Raw genomic sequence first — 21,382 nt, forward strand, 5'->3', positions numbered from 1 at the left:
GTGTTTGATTCTCCATTTATGAAACTATCAAGTTAACCGCAATGTGAATAAGGAAAATGTCACTTTAGGCATGCGTGTTGTCCAACTGCTTATTATTTGTTTGGAATAACTTTCAAATGCATGTTGGTATGCTTTTTACGATAAGCGAAAACGATTTTTCATTAGTAACAAAAACAATTACAAGGGTTGTTGTCACATGGGTTTTCATCGATGTAGTGATATTTGCACAAACAATCATAAAGATTAATTCCTTAGTAGGCTACCGCAAACAGCAATAACATTGATACTAGCACAAGCACCAATATAGATTCACCACAGATACGGAACTACGAAATTAAACCGGTGCAACTTAATGCCATTGCCAACAAACGAAACCACGTCAAACCATTGCTTAAGATCTAATTATGTGTCTTAAAAGTGAAGCTTGGATATTGGGATTTTTTGGTCATTATCTTTAACTTTAGTGTACCATTCATACATCCAAGATTCTAAAAAGGTAAGAACCAACATAGAATTTGGTGGATTGAGACTTCATCGAGAAGGATGTGCAAAATTCAACATTGGACGAAGCACAACTCATACAACTGACCTAATTGCTTCTCAGACCATTTAGAAATCAAGGGAAGATATCTCCTCCCGATTTCTTCCACCAAGTCCTAGGGATCTAGACATTTGAAATTTGATTAAACGGCTATAATTATTATAATTTTTAGAAATGTCATCTATTTGTAGCCGTTGGATGAAATTTCAATAATCGGATCTCCGAATCTCTGAGATTTGATGAGAGAGGTCTGAAGAGGATATCTTTCCAGAAATCAAGATTCTGGTGGGACCCACTCCCAACTTTGGCCAAATATTATCACTAAACTTTTATTTTTTGTTGTTTATGTTCCCATATATACTATAAATCTTTTTCGGGGTAACATTTCCATATATATATATATATATATATATATTTGAGCGTACAGAAAAGGAAATTTAACCACAAATAATAGTTTAGGAAAAATGAACCAAAATTAATTCTGGTGGTCGCAGCAGCGTTACTATATGATGCTAAAGCAACCACGACAACAGAAACATACACGGAGACGGACCCATTTCAATTGATTACAACCAATCCGATAGGATATTTTTTAACGTGTCGAAAACACGATTCAGTACATCAATTTCTTAACGTACCAGATCGTATTTTCGATACACCGAAAAATTTCTCCAATCCTACTGATAGCTCCGTGGGCTCCAAAAATAATGTTATAGGCAGACACAGACACGTTATTTTTTACATGCGTTAAAAAAATAGCTCCATATGTGATACTAATGAAATATTTAAGTATATGTGTCAAGTTGCAAGGCTAATTTTGGAGAGAGACTTCCCTAAAGATCTTAGCACTCATAACAATAACGTAATGATAGGTGAAAACGCTAAAAATATACGAAACTCCTTCTTTACTCTTCTAGGATGCACCAGAGCTTACCAGAGAGCTCAATTAAGTCCTTCTAACTTAACTTCGTTATACTTTTCACAAAATTAACACGCATACATGTCACACTCATAAGAATAAATTAGTTTTTAAAAACATAAATTTACTCGTGCCTCTCAAATCTCAACTATTAATCTCATACTCATAAATTTAGATTGCAACAAGTGAAACTTTTTCTTTTTTGAACAAACAATATTATCTACATTAAGGAAAACTATGTGAGTTTAGCCTCATAATAGACTAGCAATAATGTAGTTCAAACTCGCTATTGAGAATCGAACCTAAGATATTTCACTTACAAGTAAAGAATATCACTAAATCGTAATACTAAGTAACCGTAATAAGTCAAACTTAGAGGTGAAGAACATCAAAGTTTTTATTTGGTTGAAAAAGGACGAACGTCACACTATTAGCCGAACAAACATTTGAACGTCTCCCATCTCCCTCCACCTACCCGCTCGTTTACCTACTCCCCACACGCCCACACACTTTTCTCCAACCCTAACTCCGTCCAATCTAACGCCGTTACACTCCGCATTCACGCCTTTACGTCTTCCACCCACCTCCCACTGACACATGACCACGCAACCCACCTAACGTCCGCGAAACCGTGTCCCTCTATAAAACGCAAACCCGAAACCCCCATAACGCCAGTTCACTCTCCCACACAACTCTCTGCATTTCTGCTCAGCCCACCCACCATATCACTCGACACACCCACAGAGGCAATGGACCTCCTCCTCCTGGAAAAGACCCTTCTGGGTCTCTTCGTCGCGGTCATCGTTGCCATCACCATTTCAAAACTCCGCGGCAAGAAATTCAGGCTCCCGCCGGGTCCTATCCCCGTACCCGTATTCGGAAACTGGCTCCAGGTCGGTGACGACCTCAACCACCGCAATCTCACCGACATGGCCAAGAAATTCGGCGACTGCTTCCTCCTCCGCATGGGGCAGCGCAACCTCGTCGTCGTCTCCTCGCCGGAGCTCGCCAAGGAGGTCCTCCACACTCAGGGAGTCGAATTCGGGTCGAGGACCCGAAACGTCGTCTTTGATATTTTCACCGGTGAAGGCCAGGACATGGTGTTCACCGTCTACGGCGAGCACTGGCGGAAAATGCGGCGTATCATGACCGTCCCCTTCTTCACCAACAAGGTCGTCCAGCAGTACCGCTACGGATGGGAGTCGGAGGCGGCGGCGGTCGTCGAGGATGTGAAAAAGCACCCCGAGGCGGCGACCAGCGGAATGGTGCTGCGGAGGCGGCTGCAGCTGATGATGTACAACAACATGTACAGAATCATGTTCGACCGGCGATTCGAGAGCGAGGAGGATCCCCTGTTCGTGAAGCTCAAGGCGCTGAATGGGGAGAGGAGCCGATTGGCGCAGAGCTTCGACTACAACTACGGCGATTTTATCCCGATCTTAAGGCCCTTTTTGAGAGGGTATTTGAAGATCTGCAAGGAAGTGAAGGAGAAGAGGATCCAGCTGTTTAAGGACTATTTCGTGGACGAGAGGAAGTAAGTTAATTCATTTTATTTATTAGTTTTAATTACTTTTACTTTTTAATTTTATTTTTTGTCAAGTAAACGTTATTAGAGTGCAATTTTCAACTCTCCTCTTTCAACCTCAAAAAGAATAAATAACTGTTATTTGAGAAATTTTTAATTGTGACAGAAACATAAGTGGAACATTACGTGTTTTAGTTGAAATGGTGGAAAATTTTATTTTTTAAGTTATTAAATTTTTAGCACACATATCCTACCATTCGTATAATAACACACGATACATCAACCATCCTGTATATCTAACATACTAAAAAAAATCTCTCCTATTATTTACCATCCGCTATTGGTCTCTAAAAAAAAAAAAAATGATCTCTTCAACAGATAAAAAGAATGTTAGATACACGAAATTGCTTTTATCGTTGACGCCTGACATATTTTTTAATAATATAAGTCGGTCTCACATATATCTGTAGGGCTTGTGGGACTTCTAGAGAGCTTTGACAAAAGTTAAAAGAAATTTTATTCACGCTTTTCGGCTGTCATTATGTCTTAAGACTTCCACCATTAATAGTATGTCACGCCCGAGTTAGTCTTTTAAACTTTTGTGGGATTGCAATACGAAATGATCCGACGACTAAAATGATTGTGTGAAAATTGCTGACTTGTTTTTTTTTTTTTTTTTCTTGGTATTTTTGAGCAGGAAACTTTCGAGCACAAAGCCTACAACAAACGAAGGGTTGAAATGCGCCATCGACCACATCCTCGACGCGCAGCAGAAAGGAGAAATCAACGAGGACAACGTTCTCTACATCGTCGAGAACATCAACGTTGCTGGTGAGTAGACCCACTCCTTATAATATTAACTCTTAACATGACTACATAGTAAATCTATTTGGAAGTGGATTCTCTCCAGATCTACTTTGTGAGAATCTTAGGGATCCACATATCTTAATGTTTATCGTACATCGTGTGATCAGTTTTTGTCAGATATTATTTATGTTTAATTTTATATTAAAATAATCAAATAATTTCTGATCGTACGATACACGATGAATGATTAAGATGTGAGAATTTTTAGGATCCCACAAAATGGATCGGATGGGATTCAATTCCAACCCATTTTTACTGATATAACGTGAATTAAAAATGATCACTAGGATTATTATAATTCATCACTTTGAATTATGATATTTAAATTTAATAAAAGTTAGTCCTAAGATTAGCCACTGTCAACCTATTTTATTGGATTTCTCATAATATTAATTTAACTTTGGGCAAAAATGAAAGATCCTATATATAATTATTTTTCGTAATTGGAGGCCGGCAAATTAGACAAGGTTCTGAGATTCTTTATGGAAGTGCATTACTTTGCAAACCAACTTTTCATCCCCACCCTATATATATTTTTATAACATGGTGGTAATTAAATATTTATTTTCTTGATGGAGTCACTAAAATATGAAAAATAATTATATGGTTTTTTAGCTCCCCCGTATGCCAGGGACAAGGATGGTCTACCCTCTAACTTCTCTTGCCTTCCTGTTTTGTGTGATCGCGCCACATAAATAAAAAGATATAGAAGGACAAACAATCCTTGTCTGTATGCTAGTGCTTGACATGTGGTGGAAGGCCTACAGGCCCCAATGATGTTACGTAAAATTGTTTTTAGCTTACGTAAATATTGCAAGAGCCACAAAGTTTCTATTGGATACGTCGCCGTCTTTGGTTGTCCCGTTTTGATCCAGTTGGCATACTTGTTTAGGCCTAGTACTTGTGTCACCGACAACATATCATCATGTGAGTATATTCTTGTGTGTGGAATTGGATCCTCTTCAAGGCAAAGCTTTGAGATCCTCGTGATTCATTAACACGGACAGTTGAATTTTGATTCAACAATTACAATTATTATAATTTTTAAAGAGACATCTTATTTGTAATTGTTGGATCAAAATCCAACGGTCTGTGTTATTGGGTCAGGAGGATCCCAAGACTTTGCCTCGGAGAGGATTCAATTCCCTTGTGTCATGTAATGTACCACCTATCCCACTATTTATAACACATACATCCCACTATTTATAGAATGTCATGTAATGTACCATCTAGTATTCCGACCAGACTAAAAAATCTTTCCAAATCTAAGTTAGGTGTGTTGTTGAACAAATATGTTGCTTTTGATCTAAATTTGCTAAACCACTTGATTGTGCCTAAACATTGGTTGGTCGTATCCTTTTATAACTTCGTTTTATACACAACTCACTTCTTTTTACCAACCTCATGACATTGACATGCAAACATGATCGCAATAGTTCTAATACAATTCGATGACGTAGTATTATTTTAGGTTGTAATACGTGACTGTATTTGAATATTCACAATATTTCTTTGCAATGATCTTTGTGCAAATTTAGTTAAAGTTGTTTAATTTTAAAGAAAACTAATGAAAAGAGTTTGAAAACTTTCAGTTTTAATGATAAAGACAAAATAAAGGGTAAAATGAATAGTATCATGATTGATTTTTTAATGTAAAAATATGATTTCTTGTTAAAGTGAACAGTACCATGAATTTTTCATTAAAACTCTCATAATTTTAGGCCACTAATGTTGCATTTCTATGGAACAGCAATTGAAACCACATTGTGGTCGATCGAGTGGGGAATTGCCGAGCTAGTGAACCATCCCGAAATCCAGAAGAAGCTGAGGAATGAACTCGACACAGTCCTTGGCCGCGGAGTTCAGATCACAGAGCCCGACGTTCATAAACTTCCCTACCTGCAAGCCGTGGTCAAGGAGACTCTCCGACTTCGCATGGCAATCCCACTCCTTGTCCCCCACATGAACCTCCAGGATGCCAAGCTCGGTGGGTTTGATATTCCGGCGGAGAGCAAGATACTGGTGAATGCTTGGTGGTTGGCAAACAACCCTGCCCTGTGGAAGAAGCCAGAAGAGTTTAGGCCCGAGAGGTTTTTGGAGGAGGAGTCGAAGGTGGAGGCTAACGGGAACGACTTCAGGTATCTCCCGTTTGGTGTTGGGAGGAGAAGTTGTCCTGGGATTATTTTGGCCCTGCCAATCCTGGGCATTACAATTGGACGTTTAGTCCAGAACTTCGAGCTTCTGCCTCCGCCAGGACAGTCCAAGCTCGACACCTCGGAGAAAGGTGGACAGTTCAGCCTGCACATCCTGAAGCACTCCACCATTGTGATGAAGCCGATGGCGTAGATTGATGCTTGGGGAGGAAGATTTTGATTCTATGAAATATGATATTTGGGTTGTGAAAATGTAAATTTATCGACTTCTTTCTTTCTTCTTCTTTGTTTACTTAGATTTATGAACTTTGAATTAATGGAAGGTTCAAATAATAAACTTCTTTTTATTAATAAGTATTTATATCTTAGTTTTGATGAGTTTGTTTTTTGTTGATAGTACTGTACATGATGTTCGAAGTAATGAGCTTTACCCCACAAGAATATGTGCGTGTGCGTGTAATTTGGGGGTTTGAAGTTAGGCCCTTGTCATTCAATTCCGACCCTTTACCTAACACATATATCGATACAAGTGATTCAGATCTTTGAAATTTAATCCAACGGTAACTTTAAAGGGAGTTTCTGTTTTTAACCATTAGATAAAATTTTAATGTTTTGGATCACTTGATTAGGTAACCTTAATAAAAGAGATCTGAAAAATATATTTTTCCCTCGCCACCAACCCCTCTACATGGTTTCACTTTTTTATTCTCTTTTCATGGTTGCGAAAATTTGTTTGGTCTATTTTCACTAGCAACCTTTTCCCCTGTGCTTGAATTTAATCCATAGACTGTGTGGTTTGCTCAACCTAAATTTCTTGACTTAAACACACTTAACCTAATTTTATCATGATTGGTGCTGTCTATTGAGTAGACATGTTGATGGTTTAGGGGGATTTTCCACTAAATTCTTAATGCCTGACATATTTACAAAAGTGATTTGAGTCCATCAGTGGATTAAGAGTCCTCATGTGCTTTTAAAATGACTAAAAGTTTTTTTTGAAAATTGTTTTTGGGTTCTAAAAGCACATTAAGTGTTTTTTTTTTTAATTTTTTTTATTAAGGATTTACTAGCATTTTTACTAAGAATTGTTTCCAAAAAAAGTTTCATCAAAATCGCTTTTAGTCATTTTAAAAGTACATCCAAATGAGCTCTAATTTAGATAACATCATAGACATTATCCAACTACCCTTGTTACGTATTTCGGAAGGAAACACTGTTACTTGGATTCACATCTCTCCTTAGATGGTAGTCATAATCTTATTTGAGTACTTACACATACTTATCGACAGAGGGATTCAAATGGTGCAATATACGTCGACACTAAGTGCACGAGACACTACGATGATGATAAACTCATTTTATCTTCTCCTCAATCTTACCATTACAACAAAAAATTAACAAAAATGTATGAAAATGAGTCAAATTCTTGGGGGTGCCAGAATTTTCCGTGCAAAATCTATTAAAATTCGTATTTAAACATTTGTAATCAACGATTTAAAACTTAAATCTAAAGATATGTGAACCTTTTTTTGTTAATTTTTCTTTTATCTAAATCTAAACTATATGTTAATAGAATCCTTTTTCTCAACCAAAAGAGGGTGAAAGACTATTTAACAAAACTAAATGTTGCTATTTTTTGTTTAAGTCTTACTTATGGGTGATTTTTTTTTTTTTTTTTTTTTTTTGGTGAAGAAGCTATAGAACCTACACTAAGGGGATGTGGGGAGTGGTGTGTTAAGCCTTACAAGGGGCTTACCATGATAATATGGTTCAACTTTGCATTTGTCGAGAATCGAACCTAAGATCTTTCACTTATAAGTGAAAAGGAATATCACCAGCGTAATATTAAGTGGCACCTACAGGTTATTTTAACATTTCTGGTTTAAAAAATATATATATATATACACACACGCACTGAATATACATTTTAACATCTCTATATTTTTCATTTATTTTTTTTACATTTCGGCTTAATATTCTACTAAATATACACTTGTTGCTCAATAAATTGTAAATCTGTTTCCAAATGCATTATAAAGATTTACTTAATTCTCGCAGAAAATATTTCGAGAAAATAAAAAAATTTCATTTTTTATAAAAAAACGTGGATCAACACTCACAATTTTTAATCGATTTTGCAAATTTGTACATAAATCACTGATCAATCTATTTATTTTCACACGTGATTTTTTGGCATTCATAATAATTTTTATCATTTTATTTATTTATTTTTATTTCACTTAAAGTCCTCACACACCCAAATTAGAGATAAACTAAGTTTTCATATTGTTCCATGTCATGTAAGGATAAGCCGACTTAACTGTGCAAGTGACATTTGATATGAGGCACCAAATGCACTTATCCTCTACCAGTCTCGTCCTCCAAAGTCATTAAATAAAGTGATTCAAGTCTTTGAAATTTGATTAAATGATTAAAAATTATTATAACATTCAAATTCTTTTTACTAACTTCTTTATTTTTAACCGTTGAATTAAATTTCAAAGATCCGAATCATTTGATTCGATGGTTTTGAAGAAATGATCTCTTTCCCCTTCACCAACACTACCCCAATTTCTCAATTTCCACCGGCTGCAACTGGCTCTTGGCCAAGAAGAAGAACAGTAGCTTTTTCCCATGACCACATGATCCATCTGCCACCGACTTGTCAAACCGATGATTTAATCACACAATCATTCTCCCCGCTCTCCAACGTCAAACCCCTCCTAACAAAATTTGTATTATTATTAATTTTTTCTAAAAAACGATATTATCTACATTAACAGATAAATAAGTAAGCTAAGTCTCACAATTGACTATTAATAATGTGATTCAAATTCGTTGTTACCGAGAATCGAACCTAAGATCTCTCATTTACATGTGAAGAAAAATACCATTAGACCGTATTACTATGTGGCTGCATTATTAGAGTATGTATGATGAATATGTCAAATTATAAAAGTCAAATTATAATTGATTGCTGATGTCGCATTCTAAAGTGAAATTATAATTGATTGTTGACGTGACATTCTAAAGTTAAGTTCTGAGTTTGAAATCTTCAAGTCTCAGTTCCTCCCTTCCAAATATTGAATGTATAAAATATATAAAATAAAATAGAAATTGCTTTCTTTTTTTTTTCTTTTGTTGAACAATAGATTTGTTAGATTATATATTAAATTAGGAAGTTGATGAAGTTTTGAAACCACACTACAGTACAAGGACAATACTTATCTCTACCATTGTAGTAGAGGACAACTTCATATGGGTTAATTATTAAAAACAGTCTTCAATTTTTTGCAAAAAAATAAAAAAAAATAAAGAAAAGTCTTCATTCGTCTAGTCCTGTTCCTGCTCGTTCTTTTCATTTGGGCCAAAGTGAAAAGTTCTCGTTCCTCTATTTCTCACTTAGCAACTACCCAACTAATTGTGAACTGAACACGTTTTATTCAAAATTGCCCAATCACTTGGCAGTGGGTACTAAATTGTAGACCCGACCAAATCGGCTGATTCAAATAGTAACGGTTAGTTTAGTTAGAATTTTCGATTTTTAGTACCAAAAAAAATCGGCGTCATGCTTCCGCGGAGTGGACGTTGGCTAGAGTTGACGTCATGGCCTCCTCGGAATTAGTTATTGGAAAACTTCAAAACCACACGGTTGGTGACGACTACTACAACGTTGCCGATAACTAGCTCCAAAGAGCTCACGACGCTGACTCCGGCCGATGCCCACTTTGAGGAAGCATGACACTGACTCCGGAGGCCAAAAAAGTGTAGAGAAAGAAGAGGAAGGATGAGGATCCGGAGGTTTTGGTGGAACTGGCTCAGGAGAGGATCCTCTCCCCCGGCGAGCAGACCAAGTATTAAACTGTTTATGATTTGATTTGATCACGGTTTTGAATTTTTGTATCCCATACCAAAATTTAATCATTAACTGCATGTTATGTAATTTATTAAATAAAATTTAAAAAAAAAAATCATTTAGCATGATTCAGTTAGTAAGACGTAGAATTCTAAGTCCGATTTCAAAAAAAAGTTTAATAAACAATTTCAACATAAATCTAATTTTGACTCTAATTCATTCAAATTTCTCAGCAATTCAATTTGTTATCAATTCAATTCGACTCATTCTAATTACGAATTAGTTAACGCGACAGGAGTTACTATGTTTCAATGTTCAACAAAAAATACAACAAATAAATTAACACTTTCAATATTATTCATGCTAGGTACAATCAAAAGCACTTGTCGCTAATGTTTGAACAAAAAAAAAAAAAAATTGCTTCACGAAACACGTCCCCGTACAGTTTTTTAATTAAATTTTTTGACATTGTTTCTAAATTTTTTATACAAGTGCTTTCCATAGAAGCACGTTTTAAACAAGGACCGATTCAAGGGCTAAAAAAAGCAGAAAAATTCGAGATTGGTGACAACTAACAAGGAACAAGAGAAGAAAAGACGAAGGCGGAGGAAGAAAAAATGTAGGTTGTAACCAGGCCCTCAAATCAGAGAGAGTCAGAGAGAGCAGACATGCGGACCCTTTGCAATTCAATTTCCGTGCACATAACCATGATTCCTTCATTCCTTTTTACTCCAGAGCATCGGCTTATTGTGCACGGATTCCATAAACTATTAGCCACGGATCTGTAACCCTAATTAACACCCAACAAACCGAAACAAAATCACGATTTCATGTATTGTACAATTGAAACCGAAGGATTCAAATGATAACAATTAATATTCAAAGGATACGAATGATGAAAACTAAAATCTATAGGATTCGAATGCAAAAAACCGACACGAAAGGGTCGGAAAAAAATATGGAAGAAAGCTTTCGGAGCCGCGCTCGGCTGTCATGGAGTGCTTCTCTCGTTCACGTATTTATAGGGTTGGGTTGGGATCTGTTTTGTTAGGATTTATGCGATGTTGATGGTGTGTCAAATTACGATGGGGCCACGGTTGTTTCTGTTAATTAACGGGACTACCCTTGGGTTTGGTGTGTTCTGGCCTCTGTGGAGATTTTGGGGTTGGGGCCCAAGCTCAGTAATGTGTGAACAATTTTGTTGGGCTTCGTATTGGGGTAGTAGTTGAACTTTATGGAAGTTTGAAGTGCATAATTAAATTTTTGCAGATAGCGTTTTATTGTATTGGTAGAAAGTAATTATGTCTGTGTATTCTGGTGCGGGTTCAATTTCCATCATTCTACTCTAAAACAAAACATTATTCATTTTTATATTTTTATTTTTCAATAGGTAATATGCATAAACAAAACATTGTTTTAATTATTTAATTAAAAATAGAATTATCACTAATCTCACGGCCTAGTGAGTTTGATGCCGAACTCACGGCCTAGCGAGTTTGATGCTGAATTATTGTTGGCTAATTGTGTAGCTTATTTCATTCTCCCACGTCAACATGGTTGCCCAACATAGAGGCTTTCTTATCTAGTACAAAGTTAATCTTAATTCTTCTATGGACTCAAATTTTGGAGCCTACAAGTATATCAAAGTCCTACAAGTATTTTGGAGCCAATATTTTTTTTTTGCTAGAGCGATAACGTTAGTGGGGAAAATAATTGTTATTAGGAAGAAAGGAAATTGGTTATAATTGATCCGTAGTAAAGTGCATATGCATGATTCTTTCAAGTTGGGAGTAGCAACATAAACACCAAAAAAGAATATAGACAAGGAGAAATCAGGTTGGGCTTAAGTTAGCCCAACTCGTGCTGAGCCCAACCCGGATGAGATTGGATCCACAACCCAACTTGAAGTCATGACCGTATATATTTCATATTTTCATTGATAAACACGCGCCAAAAATAACCGAAACAAAGTTTTCAGTTGGCTTCGATTGCTTTCTATCACAATCGTCGATTCATCCCAAACCACCTTCGTTTTCTTTCAATTTCAAAAAAGCAATTAAAGCCTCCAAATTGGCAGAGCCACCTCCAAATTACTGAATCGGTGCTCGCTCACTCAGCAAGCAGCAATCCCGAGTTTTCAGGTGAATCGGTGCATCTCTCTCTCTCTCTCTCTCTCTCTCTCTCTCTCTCTTAGGGTTTAAGTTTGATTAACTAGGAAGTGCTTCTTCGGAATTCAACCATATTCTGTGATCGAGTTGAGATTCTGTTTGCGATTTCGAGATTTCAATGTTTATTTCTGTGTAATTTGATCGTTTCATAGAAAATTTGTGCATTTTGATCGTTGTTCGGCTCAATTTTCAGGGTTTTTGTTTTCCATTTCCATTTTTCTGTAAGTGTTGGGACATTTGTGTATCTTCCTCAATTAATGCTTCACATACTAATTACTGTTCCATTTTAACCCTTGGGAGTGAAATTTTCAGATTGATTTTTTAAATATGTTGCAATGGATGGGAGGATCGAGGCGGAAAGTAACGGCTGTAAGTGTGATATAAAATTATTTCGGATTCATGTTCTAATTTTAAATCTTTCGCGGCATATCCTGGATTCCGAAAATGGGAGGTTGAAATTTTGTTCTGACATGTTAGCATTGTTTCATGCATGTTTCCTCTTTGGTTGAATCGGAGAAACTTCAGTCAAGGAAGTCTACACAGCAGAGGTACAAAAGACTTGTTTTTATCAGCAACAAAAGTTCACATATTGCATCGATTTTGTAGCACCGATGTACCATTAGTAATTGAAATTTAAAATTAAATGGTTATTATACAAAACGTTTTGCTATCGAACTGTATATAAATTTTGATGCATTTTTTCCAGAAGAATAATGCTGTTGAGCATATGGTTCTAACTTTTAAGACTTTAAGTTTATATTCTGTTAGATGCAGCATATCGATATGTTCTGAGTCATTATGAACATCCTTTTGATTGTCAAGGCAAAAGCAATACTTTGAACAAAGAAGACGACAACAACAGCGTCAGGGGCAAACAACTGGGTTAGAGAGTTACGCAGATGGCCTAAACATATCTGAACAGCATCACAAAGAACATCGATCATTGGATATTCTCAGTTTGCTGAACTTATCAACAACTGCTCAAGAACACAAATCTTCTTACCCATATCGTAAGTTCCTAATATCTTAAAAATTCGGTAAGTCCCTAGGAACATTTTTCATTTCTCCCAGATTTTATATAGTCGGTGATATGACCCTGCAATTAAAACTAATTGAACTTACTCTTTAGCTTTGGTATTGTGACTATTTTCAATAAGTAAACTATTTTCTCTCTTTCCCTTTGTTTGTCACTTTTGCACCCATATAAGGAAGGGAAGATCTTGAAGTCAATGCTTTAAGACCAAAGTGTGATATCACAAAGGATTCACCAAAAATACCTTCAAAGATGGTTGCTCCTCTCACCTCTGTTGAAGTTAACAAAGCAAGTATGCTTTCTACTTTATTTTCTTTAACTTTTAGGGCCCCTTCTTCCCCATCCTGTTTTTCCATCTAAACGTTTCTCTGTCTGTACTTCTTAAGTGGATACACCATGTTTTAATGGATTATTTTTATATGATGATACAGGAGCTGAATCAGGCTTTCAAGTGGAGATTGCATCTCCGAAAAAGTGAGTGATATGTGTGTGTGCACATGTTTACTTTTTGTGGAATATCATCACACCCATACATAGCTATATCTCACCAAACTCATTTCAAAGCCTTATTTTTATTTGTAACTGAATAAATAAATCCAAGCTACTTTGGTTTCAAGTGGTTTCAGTTTCACTATAAACGTCAGTTGACTTTGCACATATAGATTGTGGTCCTGTTGCTGGTAAATTGATAACAGTTATCACAATTGTGTGCATAGTTGCTTTCATGTGTGATTGTTTTGCTAGAGTACATCTTTGTCCAGTGGAGAATTGATATATTATTTTGCATCACAGGGTTAAGCTTAGTGATTCGCTTAATCATAACGAGTCCTGCAATGAAAACTGGAGAGAAGGCACCGAGCAGCGTAAGTATAAAAGCATTGAATACAGTTTTGAACTTTCTTACTTTCTAACTTTTGGTATCTGTCCTTACAGATTTAGCTTGCGAAAACAGTTTAGAAGTTGGTTGCCAATAGAACTTTGCCGTAGTGCCTTGAAAGCCACTTCCTTGTCATTTCGGGTTTTTAGATACACCTCTGAGTATTGAAGCTTTTTTTCATAAATTGCTCCTTTCTGTTTCAGAGTGTTCTGTACTTGATTTTCTTGGTGATGATGGGTTGAATGACTATGTAAAAGAAAGCCCAGTACATGAAGATCATGTTGCATTTTCAGTTGAAGGTATAATTCTGTTAATTCAGATCCTTAAGTAATATCTTCTATTTCGTATTCCTTTATACAACACGAACTACTGTCCACCATTGTGTTGCTCAAATTTTGCGGTCTCCTTTATACTTATGACTAAAAGCTCAATTTTAATTGGAAGAGTTGCTTCATAAGGTTATTCCCAACTCTCTGGAAGTAAGATGCAGGTGTTATAGGTTGTAGTGCTTCTTTACTTGAAAAACAATAAAAAATATACTAAAATAATTGTTTGTCGAACAATTGACATCGTGTAATTCCCATCCCTTCTTAATGAAGCTGTTGAGTCCATGAGAAACAGTGCCTGCTATTTTTTTTTCCTGATGTTGGTTGATATGTGTTTTCACTGCACATCCTTACTTATCAGGTTTGGGTAAAATGGGAGTGGAAACACCAGTCCATTCACCAAGACAGCCTGGAAGGTAACGATTCCCAACTGTTGTTTGGTCAGCTAAGGTTGTTGCTAACTAGGATGCTACACTTGTCATATATATCTTATTTTCCATGAATGACTTTCACCAATCTCATGGAAATCTTATATTTAAATACCAAAAGACATGTAATAGCGGAGCTTATACATTTTTGGTCAAAAGTGGGGACTCCAAATTTAAAAGAAGATTCTAACTTTGTCTGCACATGGCTTAAATTTCTGTGATTGTAGAACATTCTCCTATGATTGCTCCTCACCCTTTAATGCTGCGAGGGGACAAAAATCATTCAACAGTCATAAGCATCTGGATGACTTTGAAATTGAAATGGTGAGAGGCATTATTGATTGAATTCTTATCGTGTAATCTTAACTTTTCCATGCACTTTAACTCTTAAGTGACTTATTTGTGCAGTCACTTTTATCTCTCTGATATATGAACCCTTGTTTAGAATCTTTATCTTGTACGATCCATTAAAATTTTCATTTGGAAGAGCTAGATTATGCTCTCTTCTTTGGGTATAAATTAGTTTCTTCTGATGCAGGATGCAATGATGCAAGATATCAATATTCCCCCATATAGCAGTGCTTTAGAGTTTTCTCCTGATCCAATGGATTCATTCAGTAGTTCAAAGCAAACGCTATCAAAGGATGATGGTCACAGTGGTAGATTAGATAGTTATTATGGGTGCAGAAGAATCTTTGACGATGCTGAAAATTTCAGAAAAGATAAATGGGATGGTAAATACTTCTGCCTTGAGTTATACTGTGCCCTTTATTACAGTTGACCCTTTGCAAGAGAATGTAATATCTAACATTTCATCATTTCTGTTAGCCTGATATGCATTATTGACCCATTCCGTATGGGTTATCTGACATTGCTGCATGTAATTATTTATTCTAGATCTCTAGGTTCAATTTTCATGAAAATCTAGTGAAATTTTACTTTGAAATATGACCTTTGATTTTTTTATTTCTAATGAGTCATGAGAACAGTGTATATATTATATTCAACATGATATGAACTTTACTAGTAGCATGCAACTGCAACAAAAAAATACTAGTAATTTTTTCTGAGATATGCTTGTTTTCATTTCCGTAGCAAGTAAATGAGTCCATGAAACAGAAATGTAATCAGTTATTTTGTGATCTTTCTGTTATTTACATTATGATGGTTAACTATACTAGTACTCTTCATTCTGCTCGACCAATGGCCTTCTGATAGGGTTCAAATATAGGATGATATGACTTATTAATTGTCTACCAGGTCGGCCATGTTTCCCAGAGGAATACACTTTTAATGAATGGGAACATGATTTATCATGGAAGAACTGGCAAAGTCAAATGAACTGTGCTTCTGATGATAATTTGATGCACGAAAAGTACCAGACGTCAGATTTTGCTTTTGAAGGATCCTTTTCACCGATAAGGTGCTTACTTAATTTCTACTTCTTCAGTTATCTTGTTTTGAGAAATTATATCTTCTTGATAGAGTCGTGGCATCTGTACAGGTCTGCTACAGGCATCACAGACAAGTTCGACATCTTAGGTGCTCTCTGTCTGAAACTCCTAATTGAACTATGCATGCAGAATCCTTTAACTGGCCTATGTTTAGCTGTGTGCATATATAAAAATACAAATTGTTTGGGTTCAAGAAGCCATTACCTATATATTATATACTAGAACTTTTGCATCCTGAAATTGTTTTTGATTGGTCCATCATCTGCATTGCATAGTAGGATTAAGTTGTGAGTTGTGTCCGTTTCTTATACCATGTTATGAAAGACCTTACATGGAAACGTTGTGCTAAAAATATGATATATTAGCTTTATATGAAATGGAATTGCTTGCCTTCATCTATGGATTTTTGTCTGATGCTTTGCTCACTTCTCTCTTATCAGAGGAACCTTCATATTTCAAGCACCAAAAATCAGAAAAGTATCATGATTTTATGATTCCCAATGGAGCAAGGTACGCCTTTGGACTGGGCTAAATTTCTATCAGTAATGTAGACATAAACTCAAGGGTGTCTGCTTGTGATGTTAGACAGACGCCATGCAGTAGGAAGGAATTTTGATTTTGGTGGTGTAACCAGGCAACCAGATTGGTCTAGCTTTATGAATGAAAATGAAAGGGACAATTTGAGCTTGCTGAGGTAATTAGCGGCATTCTTTTGCTTAACGTTGATTTTCTTCCCCCACCCCTTACTCTGACTCATACAGTCATATGTTTCATTACCTTCTGTGTCTTTCAACAGTGAAGAGTCTTGCTCATCAAGTGCAGGTATATATATTAATTGAAAATATGTGGTGATTCAGAGTTAAATTTCTGCTATTGCCAATATGATAACCTTTACTCATAATAAATTTGTTCTTTTTTCCATTTTTTAACGTCAGTGAGGGACAATGCGATTGATAGTTCACTGTCAAAGCCAACCAGGAATTGGAGCAAGAGAAGACATGACAATGCATACGCTGACCCAGTATATCATTTGAATATAGCTTCTACAGGAAAGACACAGATCAAAAGCAGGCATGTTGTTCAACCAGAAGATATTGCACATGGGTCAGGAGCATGCACGAAGATGCCAGATTCGTCGAAGTTCAAACCATTCCACCACTCAAACTCTCCTCTCCAAGAAAAGTTTACCCCAAACTGCAATTGGTTCCCTGAGGAAGGATATCTGTCGGTTGACAATAATTCAGGTTGCAGTTCTTTCCATCAAAAGTCAGAGACAAACTGCCCATCTGCAGGCTCTAAAATTTTGTTTGGAGATCCTTTCAGTGCAAGTCCTGTACCAGAATTACATCTCAATCCTAGATCTCATTTTAAACCCTGCGAACCTATTGCAAGTTCACCTTCCGGTAGTTTGATTTCTGGGAACTTCGAATTTCATGACTCTCCTATGAGCCCTAAGATTGGTTTTGGACCAAGAAAACAAGAGTCCCATTACTCTCATGGCGAGACACCATCTCCGGATTTATCAGCGCAGGAAAGTGTCAGCAAAGATGAGGGAAGAAAAGCTGAATCGCAGCAATGCCAAAAATCTAAGCTGGAGGAAGAACATTGTATTCTGAACAATCTGTACACAGAAAATCAACAATGGAACAAGAACAGTGAATTTGAGGAAGTAAAAGATGCAGCTTCGGGACTAACAGCAAGCGTAAAACCAACCTTGCTTGAGCGGGTTGAGAAGACATCGTCGTCTATGAACTCTCCAGCGAAATATGGAAGCATAATACAAAAGAAAGAGTATGTGACACAAACATTGAAGTATTTTCTCTCCCTCGAGTTTATATGTTTGGTTCGCCAACTCTTGGAGTCATAAAACCTATTCTATATTTGTACTAAGAGGTTTTTGTTGTTGACAGGGATTACTGTGGTTACAAAATTCCTATCCCATGTCCAAATCACAACGGAGGTACGTGTTTCTTCTTAACTGTCTTGAACTTCCCTTTAGTTTCTTGCCAACAAAGGTTCAGCAAATGTTTGTTTCTCAATTTTGTCGCAGGCTAATGTGCTTCATTCGCTTGTTTTTAACAGAAATGGAAGAGGCTGAGCCTCAGGAAACGAAGAAAGAAAGTAAACAGCAAAGTGATTTTGTTGACTCGTCCTGTCGGGTGATGATGCTTCAGAGCTATGTTCAGTTTCTTTGTGTGCAGAAGGTATTGGAGGAGGCAGCTGCACACAACGACCTAAAGAAGATATAACACGTTTGCGACATGGCAGCCACAGCTGACTTCCCTTTGACGCGAGGATTCTGTTGAATCAAACTGCACGGTACATTTTCGTTGTAAACATCATTTTCGGATGTGTAATGCATATCATACCGGTCTACTAGATTTACGTTTTACAGTAGCAAAACGGAGCAGAAGGCAAAAAACCCCGGATAGTAATATGATTCGAAGAAATTAACAACGGTTACATTGTATCTAAGTGTTTGACGAATCAAACAAGACTGAAGTGTTGATGGATATAAATGTTAGGCCCTTTGGGATTCTGTGCTTGTATATTAAATGTCCTTATAGAGGTCATCTTCCCCTTCATCGCTAGGGTTTCCGAATTCCTTCAAACGGCATTGCAATTTTATGACGTCCGATTGCCGGAGAGGCTTCAGAAAGAACTCTTCGGCTCCTTCCTCAAGGCACCTATTCAGGTCAAGAAAATTGAGGGATCAATAAACTGCTATACATTTCCTCAAAATTAGAAAATAAAGAAATAGATTTAGATTTCTAGGGGAAGATTTTTACTTCTCGATTCGAGTAGGTATGTCCTCAGATGATACAACAACTACTGGTATCTCCTTCACGGTTGGCGAATCCTGTTTAAAGAGGGAGATTGGCAGGGTTGGATAAATGTTCTAGTTAAAGCCATAATTAAAAAGTAGATGTGCTCCCGCTTAGGCTTTGGCAAATTTTTGCACGACTCATTAACCTAATGTGAAACGACCCAAAAATAACAAGTTTTAGCTTGACCCGTTAACAAGTTGGGTTGTTATTGGGTTATCGGTTAGAAACTCGACAAGCATGACCTGTTTACTAGGTCTTATGCACTAGAGTTTGAATAGATAATAGATTTGACACGACAAGACCCATTAAGATAACGGGTAGGACATGAATATGATAAGTATGACCTGTTTACCAGGTCTTATACACTCGAGTTTGAATTTTCCTTCCAATTTAATTTAATTTGAAAGTAAAATATCGTTTGTGTAATTAAAAAAAAAAAATCATGATTGAAATGACCTTTCAATTATGCACTATACATTTCAGCATAAAATCGTCACATAAGTATTTACCTTAATTTTTTTCAGAAGCTCATAACCTGTCATTCCCGGCATAGAGTAATCAGTGATGATCATGTTTACATTCGAAACCTGCAAAGACACGTGCATTGAATCTCAGAGTCAAATCGAAAAAACAAGAGGTACTTAGGTCGTCCTCTCAAGTTCTCTCTCGGTAGATTAGAGTAATTTAGAATATCGCTTTGTATAATGCGATTCAAGAACTAAACCACTTACAGTGTTGCCGAAGTTTTGTTGTCCATCTGCAAGCCCCAACAGCTCCAATGCACCATGTGCGTTTTCTGCAGTAGTCACTGCCATATGCAAAAGAAGAACCAAATATTATTACCTCCCACAACTACTCATTCAACTTAATGAACAAATAAATCTTCTGAAAAACTATATGCCAAATAGTAATAACAAATCGTAGAGTTCTTAGTTGATCTTAAAATACCAATAATGAGTCAAGGAACTCGTAACTTAAGTAGTTAAGAGTATTTAGCGGTACTAATTTAGTTGCATAAAGCCTTTTTTTCTTATTTTCCTTAACAAAAACAAAACTATGACTCATTAACCAATCACGTAATGGAGAAGAACTTACATGAAACTGATTTACCATTATCTAAATGTTTCGGTTTAATAATACAATGACAACAGAGAGAAACTTACACATAACATTATTGATTCAAGGTACCAAAAAAATGGTAGACCCAATCCACGTAATTTCTTCTCCTTCTAATGACCACCGTGACCCAACAACAACGACCAAGTAACCTTTAAAGTAGCAGTACCATTGCATGCAGAGTTGGTGAGCAATTTTTCAATGATTTTGCAGTCCACCAAACTATCATCGACAGCTAAAACATGTGGCTTTTCATCATCTTTCCACCCCAACCCCATTGATGCTGCGGCACAAGAAGAAGAAGAAGCAGAAGCAAAAGCCACGAAACCTATTGAGCCTGATCGGAATCTATATATAACCAGAGAAGGCATATAAAATCATGAAAAAATCATATTGGTGACAGATATCTCGTCATCTTTTTAGGTGTTTGTGATATATATGATCATATATGAACATGTATGATTTGATATTATTGGGTACTAGCTGGGAACAATCCTCTGATCTCCAAAAGTTTTGATTCTAATATTATTTGATCCTCTTCTTTATTTAAATTTTTCTTTGATATGTTAAGTCTAATCTTTTGAGATCAGCTCTTAGAGATTGATGATAATCCAGTCCAGCTCATCAAGATTTTTTGGTTTGTCTAATTAATCCTAGTTATACAGAATAAGTATATGCGATATAAAAGGATACCGAAAGATATATAGCACCATAATTAATGGAAGAATGCCTCATGCATATACCAATTAAGTAATTACCAACGTGGATAACCAACGGCCCATTTGAATTTGAGCCATTGGTTAACCAAAAGAGCTGTTGGTCTCCGTTTTCTTGGCTGACGTGGGTGGCACACCTACATGCGTGGGGTTGCACTTTGCAGCATTGATAGTGAGTTGTAGCGCGTTCCTCATGTGGCATGCGTGAATTTGAGCGCTTGTCGTCCAACTTCCTTTCTTACACTCACACAAGTGGGCTTTTCCACTAACCCAAAGTCAGAAGTTGGCCGAAATTTGACCCATTTTTAAGTTTTAACCCAAAACTGAAAATTGGCCTAAGTGTTAGAATGAAATTGGCGGGGGGAATAGGAGCTTAAATTTGAGACTTACTCCAAGAATTGGAGTTGGTCTAAATGTCAAATTTTGTTTTTAAAATAAAACAATATATATAATTATACAATGCGCAAATTATGATAGATTGATATTAAACTTATTATTTATGAAAATCAAACATAATACATCTTGCTTACAAGTAAAAAAATATCACTAAATTAAAGTAGTTAAAATTACGGACA

At 36.4% G+C, this 21,382-nt stretch overlaps 3 protein-coding genes and 1 non-coding gene across 4 annotated transcripts; 2 read left to right on the forward strand and 2 right to left on the reverse strand.

Annotated features, from left to right (window-relative positions):
- Positions 1–2,138: 2,138 nt before the first annotated feature.
- On the forward strand, positions 2,139–6,373 carry LOC103963306 (trans-cinnamate 4-monooxygenase). Its single transcript, XM_009376113.3, has 3 exons — positions 2,139–2,994; positions 3,683–3,816; positions 5,603–6,373. The coding sequence occupies exons 1-3, from the start codon at positions 2,210–2,212 to the stop codon at positions 6,196–6,198; spliced, it is 1,515 nt and encodes a 504-aa protein (XP_009374388.2). The 5' UTR covers positions 2,139–2,209; the 3' UTR covers positions 6,199–6,373.
- Positions 6,374–10,476: 4,103 nt separating this feature from the next.
- Positions 10,477–10,583, reverse strand: LOC125468651. The gene has a single exon (XR_007251036.1). It is a non-coding gene; the product is annotated as a small nucleolar RNA snoR100 (small nucleolar RNA).
- A 1,273-nt stretch (positions 10,584–11,856) lies between these two features.
- On the forward strand, positions 11,857–18,720 carry LOC103963361. Its single transcript, XM_018651430.2, has 19 exons — positions 11,857–12,010; positions 12,342–12,398; positions 12,555–12,577; positions 12,852–13,039; positions 13,238–13,354; positions 13,494–13,536; positions 13,855–13,925; positions 14,143–14,238; positions 14,627–14,681; positions 14,921–15,017; positions 15,232–15,427; positions 15,954–16,116; positions 16,198–16,235; positions 16,588–16,657; positions 16,737–16,841; positions 16,944–16,969; positions 17,083–17,938; positions 18,058–18,107; positions 18,230–18,720. The coding sequence occupies exons 2-19, from the start codon at positions 12,357–12,359 to the stop codon at positions 18,394–18,396; spliced, it is 2,403 nt and encodes an 800-aa protein (XP_018506946.2). The 5' UTR covers positions 11,857–12,010; positions 12,342–12,356; the 3' UTR covers positions 18,397–18,720.
- Positions 18,699–20,470, reverse strand: LOC103963360 (two-component response regulator ARR17-like). The gene is made up of 5 exons (XM_009376176.2): positions 20,261–20,470; positions 19,707–19,783; positions 19,485–19,562; positions 18,937–19,007; positions 18,699–18,834 (listed from the first exon to the last, which is right to left on the reverse strand). The coding sequence occupies exons 1-5, from the start codon at positions 20,460–20,462 to the stop codon at positions 18,699–18,701; spliced, it is 564 nt and encodes a 187-aa protein (XP_009374451.2). The 5' UTR covers positions 20,463–20,470.
- Between the last annotated feature and the right edge of the window lie 912 nt (positions 20,471–21,382).

Source organism: the organism of the source record quoted next, unplaced genomic scaffold, assembly GCF_019419815.1.
Source record: "Pyrus x bretschneideri cultivar Hongxiangsu unplaced genomic scaffold, Pyrus_bretschneideri_v1 Contig39, whole genome shotgun sequence".
NCBI lineage: Eukaryota > Viridiplantae > Streptophyta > Magnoliopsida > Rosales > Rosaceae > Pyrus > Pyrus x bretschneideri.

Excerpts from the sequence above, each read along its gene's own strand:
- LOC103963306 (XM_009376113.3), top strand. The coding sequence starts at position 2,210 with ATGGACCTCCTCCTCCTGGAAAAGACCCTTCTGGGTCTCTTCGTCGCG. Across the intron at positions 2,995-3,682 it reads TATTTCGTGGACGAGAGGAA|GAAACTTTCGAGCACAAAGC; the intron begins GTAAGTTAATTC and ends ATTTTTGAGCAG. Across the intron at positions 3,817-5,602 it reads CGAGAACATCAACGTTGCTG|CAATTGAAACCACATTGTGG; the intron begins GTGAGTAGACCC and ends TCTATGGAACAG.
- LOC103963361 (XM_018651430.2), top strand. The coding sequence starts at position 12,357 with ATGTTGCAATGGATGGGAGGATCGAGGCGGAAAGTAACGGCT. Across the intron at positions 17,939-18,057 it reads AGCATAATACAAAAGAAAGA|GGATTACTGTGGTTACAAAA; the intron begins GTATGTGACACA and ends TGTTGTTGACAG. Across the intron at positions 18,108-18,229 it reads ATGTCCAAATCACAACGGAG|AAATGGAAGAGGCTGAGCCT; the intron begins GTACGTGTTTCT and ends TGTTTTTAACAG.
- LOC103963360 (XM_009376176.2), bottom strand. The coding sequence starts at position 20,462 with ATGCCTTCTCTGGTTATATATAGATTCCGATCAGGCTCAATAGGTTTC. Across the intron at positions 19,008-19,484 it reads AGCTTCTGAAAAAAATTAAG|GATTCGCCAACCGTGAAGGA; the intron begins GTAAATACTTAT and ends CTCTTTAAACAG. Across the intron at positions 18,835-18,936 it reads ATACCTACTCGAATCGAGAA|GTGCCTTGAGGAAGGAGCCG; the intron begins GTAAAAATCTTC and ends TGACCTGAATAG.